Genomic DNA, 14991 nt, shown 5'->3' with positions numbered 1-14991 from the left:
AGACTAATAGCTGTACACAAAATCCTCACAATTGGTTGGGAAAAAAACCCTTATTTCTTAAATGAATCTCCCTCATCCTCACATATTGTATCCTGATGCTTATGTATCAAGTTCAGAATGTAAATACAGCCAGAACAACTGCTACTTGCCTACAATCAACTGTTTGGTACTCTTGTTAACATTCTAGTTTCAAACTTCAGCTCCAGTGACAGCACTTCCTATTCATCAAAACTGTGTTCACATAAAATTGATAGAGCATACTGCAGAAACTTCAGGAAAGAACTCTTCAAGAACTGACAGTTAACCGATAGTTAACTGATAATTAATTGTTATCATAATCTATTTTATGGAAAGCCTAATTGATTTTGATTCTTCCTTTCAGTCTTTCAGACAGGGGAAGGGGACTGTCTGCCCATGCATCAGTCAGAACAGCCCTTTTGTCTTGCTGTGTGGGATCAGAAGCCAATCTCTCAACTGGTTGCTCTGGACTTTGGGAACAATTAACTTCCCGTACAGAGGATGGTTTTGGAGATACCTGAACTGAGAAGCTATTAACATCTTTCGTTAAACTGGTAGTTTTCTTCTTCCCCTTAATTGTAAGGGCTGAGTCACTGTTTGTCCTTTTGCTAGTAACAACACTACTCCTTTTCTTTGTAAAACATTTTTTAAACTGGCCAGGGTTCAGTTGCCTTTTCTGCTGCTCATAAATCAGGATTTTATCCACGTGCCCCTCATCACTGTCTTCACTAGAAGAACATCTGTTCTGACAGACACTCTTTTTAGAAGAAGCTTTCCAAGTAGTTTCAATACAAGCTTCTTTAATGTGACAGCCAGTTGCATCTGCTGGCTTTTGAGATGCTGGAAGCATGTCACACCCAGGATGAAGTGTCTCTGTTGTTCGCCCACTGAAGGCTAGAGATGTTGAACTGCTTATGTAAGGGCCTTTTTGCACCATTTCAGCCAGGACGTCAGCTTTTTTGTACTCATCTGGATAGATATGCACGCTGGATTCACTTGCAGAGTTTTCTGAGAGAACATTTTTACTTTCCTGCACTGGTTTATTTAACTGACATGAGGAAGAGACGTAACTCCTACCCAGATGCAATGTTTCTTTTGTTTGTTTAAAACATTTCAAAGACTCCAGTTGCGTTACATCTTCAGACAAAGGCTGTGAGGGAATGGGAGCCTTCTTCAGTATTCGCTCACTTAAAGACCACTCCTGAAGTTGTCCCATAGCATCATTTGAAAACAAATCATCTTCACTACCTGAATGCGTATCAGACTGTGTAACATCAGAATATTCTGAGCTATTTCTTACTGTTTCATGACCTAGTGGATGTGAGTGTTTTATGCATGTGGTTAAGTCAGCTGCTGGATCATGGTCATCACCGCCATGGGCTGGTGAAGTGCTGAAGGAGGTTCCTTTCCCATCAGTACTGCTCAGCTGCAGACCAGCTGGTACAGAGGATGATATCTCTGAATATTTAGTGCTTTGTGAGGGCACAGATGAGTCAGCAAGAGCAGCTGATGCTAGCATGTGAACTGCTGTTAGGCAGGAAGCTGCAGCTAATGCTGCATCTTTTGATCCAGTACTTCTCTGCTGGGTCTGGTCTTCTGAGGGAGCTTTTGTATTTGACATGGAGTGTTTCACAGGAAGAATTCTGTTTGTCGGCTTTAAATTAATTTGAGACAGAAGATTGGTAACTTCATCACAAGCATTTGGTAATTCCTTTCCTTCTGGTCTGTCTTTCCTTTCTGAAAAAAAAAAAAAAATTGCACTTTGAATAGCACACAAATCACAGTTCCAAGTTTCTTAGTGCTAAAGTATAGAATAATAAGATTAAAGCATAGTCCTTGCAAGGTATCATGACCTCATCTTGTTTTGGCAGGATATTGTTCAGGAGTGGAAGAAATGTTTTCTGCTTTTTTGCATTCTGGCAAGGCCCAAAAATTCATAAGAAATAAGCTTCTGGACTTACTTTTCTGTTTCTTCTGAAGAACTTCTGACTTTTCCTCTTGATAGAGGGCAACAACATCAGGATAAGCAGCCTGAAACAAAGACTCTTCTTCTACTGTGACTACAAACAACTCCACAGGCTCATCTTCTGGATCAACATAATGTTCTGAAAAAATAATGAATGTACTTTTGATATGAATATACACACATCAAAGCAGGGAATGAAAAACCAAACAGCACAGATTTGAGTACAAAGAATAGTATGATAATTGAGATTTACCTACAAGTGAAGTCTTTTTCTTCCTGCCAGTGTCCTGGTACAAATGGACACACTACAGGGAGGAGTCTGGCAGCATAGAAAATTTTCTAGCTAGTAAATAGTGACAGCTTCAGGTACATAGTGAAATAAAGTATGAAATACACAGTTCAGATCTTATTAACATGTACCAGAAAAAGTAGCTGAAGACTGAGTCCCTTGCTTTCTAGGTACTTTTTTTTCTCTTTAAAGCATTGCTTTTACTTTCAGGGTATGTGAAATTTGATGCACATTTTCTGTTGTTTCCAGAGAACAGTTTCCAATCTCACCCACATTTTACTGCCTCAGAGTGTTGCCAAACTCTTGTCCTCTTTAAAGCTTGATTTTATCTTTTTCTATGAACTGTTTTGTCCCATAATGTACACAGAAATCAGACCCACCTGGTTTTTGCCATTCAATTTCAAAACAAGGAATTCCATTTTTAATACGTGTCTTAACAATCCTGTAAGAAGAGAAAGTCCATTAAATGACCAAAATCTAGACTTGAATACAAACATATTTCAATATTCTAATTTGGAATGATTCAGAGAAAAAAAATCTTCTTGTGAAACTGAGATAACTACACCTTTTAAAAAAATACACTACTCTGTATACAGTGAAATTTGGACTACAGACTTGAGCACTGAAACATTTTTATTTCTTTTAACACTCGTAAGACCATTTACACAAAATAAAAAAGTGCTTCTGTAACAGACAAACATAATGCAGACTTCTACAAACATCATGCAGACTTCTACAAACATCAGGTTTAGTATCTTCAGCTGACCTGCCTGAAACGCAGATCCTGCTTGACCAACCTGATCTCCTTCTTTGACTGGGTGACCCACTCAAGGGGATAAGGGAAAGGCTGTGGATGTCATCTGCCTAGACTTTAGTAAAACATTTGATGCCATTTCCCACAGCTTTCTCTGGAGGAAACTGGCTGCTCATGGCTGGGATAGGTGCACTGGGTTAAGAACTGTTTGGATGGTCAAGTCCAGAGAAGGGTGGTGAGTGGAGTTACCTCCAGCTGGAGGCCAATCACTGATGAGGCTCCCCAGGGCTCAATGTCACCCTCAACCAGTTCACAGATGACACCAAGCTGACTGGGAGTGTTGATCTGCTGGAGGGCAGGAAGGGTCTGCAGAAGGATCTGGACAGGCTGCATTGATGCTGAGGCCAATGGTGTGAGGTTCAACAAGGCCAAGTGCCAGGTCCTGCCCTTGGCTCACAACAACCCCTGCAGTGCTAAAGGCTGGGGAAGAGTGGCTGGAAAGTGACCAAGAGCAAAAGGATCTGGAGGTGTTGGTCAGCTGTGGCTGAACATGAGCCAGGTGTGCCCAGGTGGCCAAGAAGGCCAATGGCACCTGGCCTATATCAGCAATAGCGTGGCCAGCGGGACCAGGGCAGTGACAGTCCCCCTGTACTTGGTGGCACTGGTGAGGCCACACCTCAAATCCTGTGTCCATTTCTGGGCCCCTCACCACAAGAAGGGGTGGTACTGGAGGGGCTGAAGTGCATGCAGGGAAGGACAATGGAAGTGATGAAGGGTCTGGAACACAAGTATGAAAGGAGCAGCTGAGGAAGCTGGAGGTGTTTAGTCCAGGGGCACCTTGCGGCTCTCTGCAGCTGCCTGAAAGGACTGCAGCCAGGTGGGGGTCAGTCTCTTCTCTCAAGTAACAAGTGATAAGACAAAGGAAACGGCCTAAGCTGTACCAGGGGAGGACTGGATTGGATAGTAAGAAAAATTTCTTCATGGAGAGGGCTGTCAAACATTGGAACAAACTGCCCAGGGAAGTGGTTGAACCACCATCCCCAGAGATGTGTAGAAGCAGCACTGAGGGACATGGTTTAGTGATGGACTTGTCAGTGTCAGGTTAATGGTTGGACTTCTCCAAATTAAATGATTCTCTGATTTTAAGATACTAATGGCAGAGAAAGCTGTGGCCCTGGACAGTAATTTTTTGAATGACCAGAAAGGGTCATTTATATCTTTTATGTGAGAACATGAGGAGAGAGAGAACTTGAACTGACCAGGGACAGCCACTATGAGATTTTTCTAAAGACTATCTACATCCCAGTTTAGTAGGTTCCTGTGTGTGAAGAGTAGGATCATGCTGATCCTGCTGAACCCTTACTGCATTTTTAAACACTTGTTAACAAAAGAAATCTTTGAGAGTACGCATTGTCTTTTAAACTCTTGAGACACTAAAACAGAGAATGCCAATGAGTTCATTCATCGAGGTAAATGCTGGTAATTTATCTTGCCAATCTATTTAAAAAGCATCCCCCAATCAGTCTCCCCATTCTTTTGAAAAGTAATGCTGAATAGAACAGCATCTCTGGAAGTAATAATTCAAGAGTATGATGCATCAACCCAGAAGAGATACTATCACACCACTATTGACTGTCCTCCTGTCCTCCTACAATTAATGTCTAAAAATCTTGACCAGCATGGAAAAACTACTAACCTTGTTCCAACAAAAGAATTAGGGGAGCAGAGGGAATTTGGGTTTCATTTGAGAAATGAAACCATCAGATAAAGTTAAAGTCACAATTCCCTTCACACAGTGAAGTTCAGATCTGCTAAGAGATACTATAGATTCTAGAAGTTTACTTACGTTTAAGAAAAGATTAGATCATTAAAAAAATAAATGACATTGAGGGCTGATAGAATAAGAAAATACTAATTACAACTCAAAAAATTCCTGAGTAACAGAAACCTGGATGGTGGGAATTATTATTCTGGGAGAACATAATTACATGCTTATCTTGCTTTTTTCCCCTGCATGTCCATTTTTAGTAACAGTATACTTGGCCATTTTTACATTCCTAAATGCAGCAGTCCTCAATGAAATGTTGTTTTTGATGCATAATACAATGACAGCTGGTAGTCTGATAAGCAATCAGAGACTATGACTGAATCTGCAGATGCTCATTTCTAAGCCTGAGCTCTTACTTTGAGACACAGAATTGAATTAAACTTCTGCTAAGAACCTGAGCAGAGGACCTAGGCAGATCCGAGAAAGAGGAACAAGGAGCAAGCATAGAACACAAGCACTGCCAGTTAGAATGAAAGGAAACTTCTCTGTATTTACTACTTTGTGCAGCAGTAGTAGGATTGGTGCACTGATGTGAATTTTTAACCTCTATTCAAAACAAGCAGAAAGTTTGAAACAAAGATGGAAAAAAACCTTGTGGTTTTGTTCTGTCAGCAGAAGTAAACATATTAAGTTCAAGTAATCAAGCTACATTACCGTATTGCCTGCAGCTGCTTTGAGTCAATGTATCCAGATTTTCTCTGGATCATATCATAACATGTCAACAGTCCTAACAGCTTCTTACAAGCATAATGTTTGGTCCATTCCATTTTTTCTGAAGCAAATATCTGTTCATATACAAAAAAACCCAAAACCAAACTTTAAACCTTTCTTTATTTTGTTAGATATCATGCTTAGACAGTTATGTAGTTAGGACACCAGAAAAAATAATTAAAATACCTGGGGTGCTTTTATACATTAGTGTAATGCCCAATGATATCTCACTGCCAAGGGAGGGAACAGCCATCCCTACCAGGGCACATTCATCAGCTGTCAGTAACAAGCCAAGGGAACAGTTGTGTGGTGGCAGCAGAAAGGATAAGACAGTTGTTAAACACCTTGTCAGACTCACATCAGCTCTGCAAGGAGCTGTGAAAGTTACAGATTTCACATGTGAGAGAATGAACATGGACTCTCATTAAAGCCACATTGTTTAACTGTGGTCTACTATACTATCCATAACTCTTACACTACCATCAATCCCAAAAAATTAAACACCATAAGGGATCCAATTTTGCCAATAAAACCAAGTAAAAAGTCTTCCTAGAAAACAATGCTAATGTGCATATATTAATACCCTCACCCCCTTCTAGTAATATATTGGACAATGAAAAACAAACACAAATGAGCTTTCTCTTCATTCCACTTTTCTATCCACCTATTTACAGCAACTGATTTTTTCCAAAGTCTTCAATTTTAGGCTTTCAGAACAGTGAGGTATACTAAGATGTTGTAGCAAGATTCTTTAATTCTTATTTAAAGTAAAATTACCAATGAATATCACAATTATCACAGATGCCTTCCTTAGTAATAAACAAAAGACTACAAAGCAGAATATCCAATATTTTGTTATATACCTGAAAGGACAATAAATTTGGCCTTCGACATTCCTTTATGCTGATCAATTTGTTCTTGTTTACAAGAAACTCTTGGATAACCTTGAGATAAAACATAAAAGAGACAGCTTAGGAAAGGGCAGAAAACTGAAATTTCAACTAATCGATTAAAAAAATTTAAGTAGGCTTGTTTGTTACCTCAGAGAATGGAAAGCCCTCACAACTCTTGGCTCTTCTGCAGGTAAAACAAATGTGTTAGGTACTGAAGGCAAATGGGAAAAATGTAGAATATAAATGCTCACCCTGCACACAAATGCAGGGAAAAGCAGTTAAATTTTCAGGCCATTCCTACTTTCTGATACTGTCCTCCACTGCATTTGCTTGTTTCACTCGCTCCAACTGATGCCATGCACAAGGGCAGCAGTGTTTGGAGTCACTGGGTTTGCAGCATCTCACAGTTTCACAGAATTTACATCCATTGTGCTCATGTTCCTTGTAAGATCCTGTAGCAACAGACACACAAAGTGAGGAGAAAAGGGCTTTCCAAAATCTCCAAACCTATAAAGTCAGTATCACAAATATAAAGCTCAGAACACGTATGAATCCGATGTGAATAGCAGTTGTAAGCAGATCTGAGTGCATTAGATGCATTTATGGATCTACAGTAAAAGCTGAAAAAGACATGCAGGCTTCTATTTTTCTGAACACTTTTTCCCTCAGCAGTTCCAGATCTTAAGCTGACAAGTTATTATCTAAAAACTACAGAAGTAACATGTGATAACCTGGAAAACACACGTAAGTAATATATTTGAATCACGCTTTTCCTTTGCCAAATGATGGGTTTGAATGAGTTCACTGGTCAAAGAGATGATACCAAAATGAAGGCCCTTGGGATTAATTTCTTTTTAAGAAAACACTGCTGCAAACCTCATCAATGCTAATGAGATTAGGTCCTCTTGATGTAGGACCAATTCAGGCAACAAAAGAAATAGCTGCTGAGCAGTATAGAGTACAACATGCTTTCTTTACTGATCATATTAAAAAGGTAAATATCTGGGATCCCACAACAGCATTGTGATAACGTTTCATCTGCTGCCAACTAGTTTCACATTTGAAAAAAAGTAGACCCAAGCCTTAAAAGTGTTAATATAAGGGTACATATATACAACATTGAAAATGTGAAGATGGAAGCTGAAAAGCATTTTTATTTCTAGTAGTAAAAAACCCCATAACCCTATAAAACAAAGAAAATCATCACCCTCACTCTGTAACAAAAAGTAAACAATTAGGCTAAAAGTACAACTCAGCTCTTTTCACACTGACCTGGATGATGGCACTCTGAACAGTGAATTACCCTTTTAACAACCAAAGGTGGATTATCATCACACTGAAATTGTTCCTTCCACTGCTCAAACCTAAAAGGACGATGTTAAAAGGATCAAGAAATATTTTTAACTTTCACACTTGAAACACTGAAAAATAATCTCTTTATACTTCTCAAGCATCTATCCAAGAAACAGTCTTCCAACCAATGAAACAGGGTTCTTTTAAGTACATTATATTGGATTTCTAGTATTGACACACACATTATGATAACAAACACAGAAAGCACTTGGTATCTCAAATCCTTATTCACAACCCAATTAAAAGTCTCTCATCAGTCCCGACAACTTTCACTCCAATATATCAACATATACCTGCTAGGTAAAGAGCTAGGAGCCAGCTGATGTTTAAAACAAGTAAAAGACTTGCTGAGCAAAACACACAACTCCTTTAGCAAACACAAGGTAATGAATGTGGTAATATCACCCTTAAATTAAAGTATTACAAATATTGTCCTGGAGCTGAAGTACATACTACTTAGTCTTTGAATAAAAATGCACTTATGTAACTTTCCATTTTACCTTTGCAGTAAGTTTTGACCTCGCAGAGTTTCAATTAACTTTAAAGCTTGTTCCTTCCCAACCCCTGGAACCCCCTACAGAGAAACACAAAACATTATTTAATTACAAACAAAATATACATATTGGCACAAAAAACACCTTTATAACATTATGTAGAGAAATGACAAAAAGCGACTCCAGATGTTGAAAATAAATTGAGAAAAATATTTTTGACCAAGCTCTAAGGGCAGAGAAGGCGACAAATTACAGCTGTACGGCCAGTGTAACACACAAGCTGTTCTTATGCTCAATAGCACCCTAGATAAAACAAGGCAAAGAAAGAAGGAGAAAGCAGTAATAAAATAGAAAATTCAGAATAGAGAAGTTACAGTGAAGTGGTGAAACACTGGCACAGGCTGCCCAGAGAGGTGGTGGATGCCCCATTCTGGAAACATTCAAAGGTCAGGTTGGAATGAGGCTCTGAGTGACCTGGTTTAACTGAAGATGTCCCTGCTCAGTACGGGGGGGTTGGACTAAGTGAATTTCAGAGGTGCCTTCTGACCCAAATTCAGTCTATGACGTAAAACACACATACTGCTTTCCAGTTCTTCTTTCCATCTTTACACTATTTTGCCAAGAATCAGTAAAGCATATATATTACAGTATATATAAAGATTGTATTGAGTGTACTTCCTACATCATCATTACAAATAGATCTATACTTGTTCAGCTGTAATGGCAGAACTGAATACATGCAACCACAGAAAATAAATCTACATTCCAAACCAAGTCCTCATTGGACTACAGTCAGTCGTTCAAGTAGAATCAGATATTCAGCTTCTGCAAGGAAAGCATTGTTTTGATATATTTTCAACAAAATAAGTGCAATTATAGCATGATATTCTCATTTACCTGTTCTTCCAGTCTCCATTCCCAAAGCACTCCTGTGATTCAGCTTTCCTTATAAGTTTCTGTCTTCATCTACTTTGCTGAGCTGCAATAACTCAAAGGACCTATCTGACATAATTGTGACACTTTAGGACTATATAAGAACCTGGCATTCCAGGAGCAGCTTTGGCACAATAACCACTGATTATCCACTGTTTTTTTTTTACTCCCTCTCTTTACACAGTAGTAACAAACTATTTAAAGATTCCTATAACAGGAGCAAAATTAAAAAAAAAAAAAAAACCCAAAACAAATGCCCCTGCAAAAATAATGAAAGGTGTGTGTTTTTCCAGCAGTATCAGTTGTTTAAAGGACGGTTTTATCAAACTGGGACACAATTACTTAAGAATAACTAGATATCCACTGTAAGCCTGACTGGGAGCAACCACTGCCTGAAGTCACTACATGATAAAGTCTATGGAAATCAAGTTTCATCCCACTTCTTTTCCCTTTCAAATAGCATTACAATAGCTTCTGTTCAAAGTCTCAAAAAAGAATTCAAGAGTTTACAGGAAAGAAAGAAAGAAAAAAGGGGAGAAGTAATGAGTGAGATTCCTCTCGATTAATTAGATAGACTTTCAAAGATGACTTCTAATTGTTTGTAAATTATATATTTACAAACAATGGAACAGGAATACATCCAAATTGCATCCAGAACCGCCTTTACTAATAACTATAGCTCAAAACCATCACTACTAAGTCCTCCAAACAGCACAGACAAAGCCATTTTTTCTCATTTTCCACGGCTACTCTGCCAGGGATGCACTTGTATATGATTTGTTACAAAACATCCTCACAAACAATGGAGTTCTCACACTCTGGCTCAATGTAATCAGCATCTGAACTTTTGCCTTCACTTCCATTATAAGAAAGGTTTGGAACAATACAAAACAGTCTTAGAAAGACTGATGTTCATGAACCATTTTGAATATCTTTAACCTTTCACAAATAGAATTTACAGCGACTTACTACACATATTCTACTGGATCTCAGTAATCTGGCATTGCATACAGCTTTGCCAGCATACGCATCCCCCTTGATACACTTCGTTGTTTTTCAAGACAGTGTAAGCACCTAATAAAAAATAATTATATTGCTTACCTTTGGAAGATAATCACAGCCCAGAAGAACTGCTAGCCCAATCAAAGATTCTCTGTCACAACCAAGTTTCTCCTTAATAGAGGACATTGTGTAACAGTCAAGATGCGGATCCTGCAAGAGGAATTTATTGCACATTATTTCTGTTACATCAGGGAAGGAACTGCCCTGAGTCACGTTCAGTTGTGATTGCTTACTCACCCCTATTCACACACACCAAAGGAATCTCTGAAGGGTAAAGGGACTCAAAACCAAAATGAAAACTTGATTAACATGAATCAAAACATACGCCATCGCCTCTTCCTCAAAAATGACAAAAAAAATCCCCACACAAACCAACAACCCAAAGTGATCCATTTTTCTAGAACAGATGACCCTGACAGGCACACACTCACAAATTATTGTTTTATGCTTATTTATATAAGTAACTAAGTACAGCTGAAAGACTGTGCTTGCCTTCATTGTTGGTGATAAATTGCAAAGAGGCGGAATGAAGGAATCAGGTCAAGGAAGAACTCAAACATGGTGTCTCTAAAGCAAATAACCTTCCATCAACTTTAACTATTTTTTAAAGAGTTAGTAGTTTTTTAAAAAATTTGTAGTGCACTTCTTTTGTTCTATTGATTTTCTCATATCTCTGAAGTATTTTCTCAACAAGTCTTTTAGATGAACACTATAAATTACAGAAATTTGGGCTAGCCTTTCACCAGTTCTGGAAAATTGTATTCTTTACAAATGAACACTTCAGCTCAAGGCCATAAATTATTTAGGTTTTTGAATGACCACAACAATTGATGTACAATCACTACCCTATTCATGTTCAATAGGGATGAACAGAATTAATTACAAGTATATTCATATTAAAATGAACCTGTAAGATGCAAGTATGGGAACACTAATTAGACCCAGGAGGCTGACCACTCCCATATGACCTAAGGGTAAAATTTCTAAGAAGCAAATACTTGACTCAACTTCTCCACTGTAAAGAAGGAAACAGGAAAAGTTTGCTATTTAGCTTTATGAGACACCACAGGGTACTACAAACACAGGCAATATTACCCTGGTCTCGGTAGTTTTGCTCTCCTAGCCAATACAAGAATTACCAATGAATCAAATTTATTTTAAACAAACCCAGCTACTGTAAGGTAAGTTTATTAACATCTAAGCATTTTTTTTCAAGTCCCTTTCTTTCTGTTTATGTTTCTATAATGAGTCTATAGCAAGGATGGGAACAGGGTGAGGTACATTACCTTAGCATTCATGGCAAAGTTCCTATAAACTGTTTGAGCTCCATACAAGAAAACATCTCCATCATTGGTAATGCAGCCATCAACATGTCCTTCTGCATTTAGGTACGCACACATTGCCTCTGCTTCTCCAGCTGCTTGAACCCAAGGGACACCTAAACACTCCAGCAGTTCAAGACACTAAAAGAAGGAAGACAAAAGGAAAGACATTGAATGCTGAGCTATTAAATTCAGTTATTAGCATGCATTTTCTCAGACACAAGTGCATATAAAAACTGCTAGTGTTGCACTGCCTATGTAACACTACATCAATGAAAGAACTAATTCAGCAAAAATAGTTTAGTTTCTTGTAACAATGAAAAGTAAATGTGCACAAAGAGCTAAGTATTAACTACAGGACTTGAACACAGCATGATTAATGGGCATCCCTTCACAAAAACCTTTTCATTGTAAATAGATATTCAGGATGCTTTCAGAAGAAGTGTAGCAAAGGAGTATTTATCTTTGTGAAGCAATGCTGCTCAGTCAAGAAGTAATGCTGAGCCAGAACAGACATCTTCCAACAGGTGCCAAACTCCCCGAGAATATCAAGCACTAAAGTATGATGCTGTCATCCTACCAAGACTGGGGCACTGTATAAGACACATCAATACATACTTACAAATTTCAGAGAAAATAATTTATTTTAGAATTTAAGAATAAACATGAATTGGTATATACACTGTAGCAAAGCCCTGAATATCCATAAATTCCACTTCATAAAATTCTGAACAGACAAAAATGGTTAATGGGAATGGGAGGATACAAAGAAGTATGGATATCAACACCATAAAAGAACAGTAAAGTTAAATTTTGCAATAAATGCTCAATTATGGTTGTCAGTCACAACAGCACAACATGCATGGGAACATGTTGAATGAGAAAATTATTCTGACACTGTTTCTTTTCTACAACACTTAATAGATACTGTGAGGCCTGCCTTCAAAGGTGCACATTCCTTCAAACCTCAAAATATTGTTTACATTTGCTGTGAATAAAGCTGTGAGAGACCGAAACATTAGGGGTTAATGACTCAAACAATTGGCCATTTGCAAAAGCAGCAGGTGCTGTGCTGAGGCCACCTTTGCACCCCCAGCTGAAGAGGAGAGTTTTTGGGTGTGTGCTGGTGAAATCTCTGATCCAGTATGACAGAAGGGGGGCACACCCACCGTGGGAGGATGACCACAACAAACCAACCTTTGTTTAGCAACAAGCTGGTTTTTGAGCTGGGTGAGGCCAAAAATAAATAGATCCTGTGAGGTGGGATAATGCTTTTTATCGTTCTGATTTCCTCCCTTACACACCTGGCTCAATGTAAAAGATGTACAGACCAGTCTTTCAGTGTCATTTCACCCTAATCTGCCCCAAGGGATCAGGATCTATTAACAAGAACCTCAGTTACCTGGCCTTCAGGGATGGGTTATAACAAATGCTACTAATTATTTCAGGTTCCTGTATTTAATTTGGTTAAGATTTCTTTCTATCACAATAAAAATACTTAAACACTCAGTTCCTCACCTCTTTTAACATGGCTTTAAATAAAGATCTCCCTGTTCTTGCAGCTCCAACTTTCTTTGAAGGTCCATAGCGCATCTCATTCCTCTTGCTCATGGTGTCTGCTTTCAACCTGGGGGCCTCTCCTTCCATGACAAAAACTAGTTTAATTCCCATTGATGTAAAGAAAGAGAACCGAAAAAATAGGTTTCTGCAATAAAGCAAAGTGTTCCATAAGCTGTACTATTTGTAAAGCCTGATTTCTTCAGACATTTTCCTTATAGCCCCTATATTTTCCTGAGCCTACCTCTGGAAAAATCCTAGCATTGTCTTCACCTCTTATGGTTTTCTCACCCCCAAGCTAAACAAAGCCTTGATCTATATTCCTGTCTTTGGTTGAAGTTGTCATACTATGAAATTGTAGCAGCTTTACAAAATTCCCAAGAAAATACCACTAAAGGACTGGAAAGATCTTTTCTGGGCATAAAGATGTAAGCAAACTTAAAAGGCTTAATAAAAAAAACATTCAATATCCAAAATCTGCTTCCAAACACATATTTACATTGATTCTTTTGTATCAAATATTAATCCCAAATCTATCAATACAGGTACATCTGAAGGGGTGCCTGAATGCTGTGGTATTGGACAGACTTACAGATACCATTACCATGCCAATTTATTTCATATGCAAAACAGCACCACTGATGGGTGGGATTTTACAAGGCTGCAGTAATAAATATTTGGACTACAACAGTAAAATTAACAGAAGTCATATCAAATGGCATATGCTTTCACCAGTAATTCCAGTATCACCCTTTCAAAAGGAGTAGATCAAACATTTATATCTCTTTGACTAACATGGAGAGACCATTACTCTAGATTTAATTTTACAGTTACTACTGGCAAAAGACAGTAAGCTGGTCTTTTGAGGTTAGTTCTATTTTCACAAATGATGTAAAAAAATCAATCCATACACTAAGTTACTCGAAAACACAAATTCTCAAAAAAAATGCACTGATGAAAATTGATATATATTTTCATTTTTGTCAGCACTGTATGTAGAAAACAGCGGTTGAAGTTATAGATGCTTAGATATGCTCATTCCTTGGGTGAGTCATTTAAATTAAAAATATACATATTCTTCAAGATTGGTCAAATGCCTGAAGAATGATTTAAACATATTTAATTCAACATGGCAGTCAACTCAGAATGAACTTCAAACCCTTTACATATGTAGTATAAGTAATAACTGAATCAAAACACCAGTCATCTGAATTTCAGAGCTACTCTTAGAAGTCTTTCGATTAAGTAGCATATTTAAAATATACACCTCCAAGACTTTTGGCTTGAAAAATTTATATGGATACCATACCTGAGATGTGGCTTGGTAACTACTCCAATCATCTTTTTAACAGTCTGTGCTTCACAAACCCACAAGCTTAAATCAACAGCAAGCGTTTTCCCTCTGAGACTACTCAGGTTGACAGGCTGTCTCACAGGCTCAAGGATTTGCCACAGGTAAGTCACTCCCATAGTTTCAGCTTCCTTGTTGTCAGAATGCAGATTTTAGCTGTGAAGACCAAACAAAATAAGTTTCAGAATATGACATGAAGTATTATGAATGTGAGGTTCTGAAAATAAATATGTTTGTCATTACCAGTTCTACTTTTATTATCCAAGAACACTTGCAACCAAGTCTTCTAAGTGTAGTGACTCCAGTTCACAGATAGTTTATTACTAAATACCTTCTTTGGATTGAACAGTTGCATTACTAGTAAGCTGAACATAAAAATAAAACTCGGTTGAGGAAAAGAAAAAAAATAAACAATGAAGAAATACTAATTTCCAAGTTTCATGTGTCCCTTACATACACA

The 14991-nt window shown here is 38.0% G+C and overlaps 1 protein-coding gene across 1 annotated transcript; it reads right to left on the bottom strand.

Annotated features, from left to right (window-relative positions):
* Nucleotides 1-355: 355 nt before the first annotated feature.
* Nucleotides 356-14650, bottom strand: GEN1 (GEN1 Holliday junction 5' flap endonuclease; the record flags this gene model as incomplete). Its single annotated transcript, XM_082276941.1, has 13 exons — nucleotides 356-1755; nucleotides 1980-2123; nucleotides 2654-2715; nucleotides 5510-5640; nucleotides 6430-6510; nucleotides 6607-6643; nucleotides 6761-6911; nucleotides 7732-7823; nucleotides 8313-8386; nucleotides 10341-10451; nucleotides 11588-11764; nucleotides 13142-13328; nucleotides 14490-14650. 13 exons carry the CDS (start codon nucleotides 14648-14650, stop codon nucleotides 356-358), a joined length of 2808 nt encoding a protein of 935 aa, XP_082133067.1.
* Nucleotides 14651-14991: the final 341 nt, after the last annotated feature.

Source organism: Coloeus monedula (genome assembly GCF_965178545.1).
Source record: "Coloeus monedula genome assembly, chromosome: 2".
Lineage (NCBI taxonomy): Eukaryota > Metazoa > Chordata > Aves > Passeriformes > Corvidae > Coloeus > Coloeus monedula.
The sequence above is the reverse complement of the archived record's forward strand: the minus strand, read 5'-3'. Positions and strand labels throughout refer to the sequence as shown.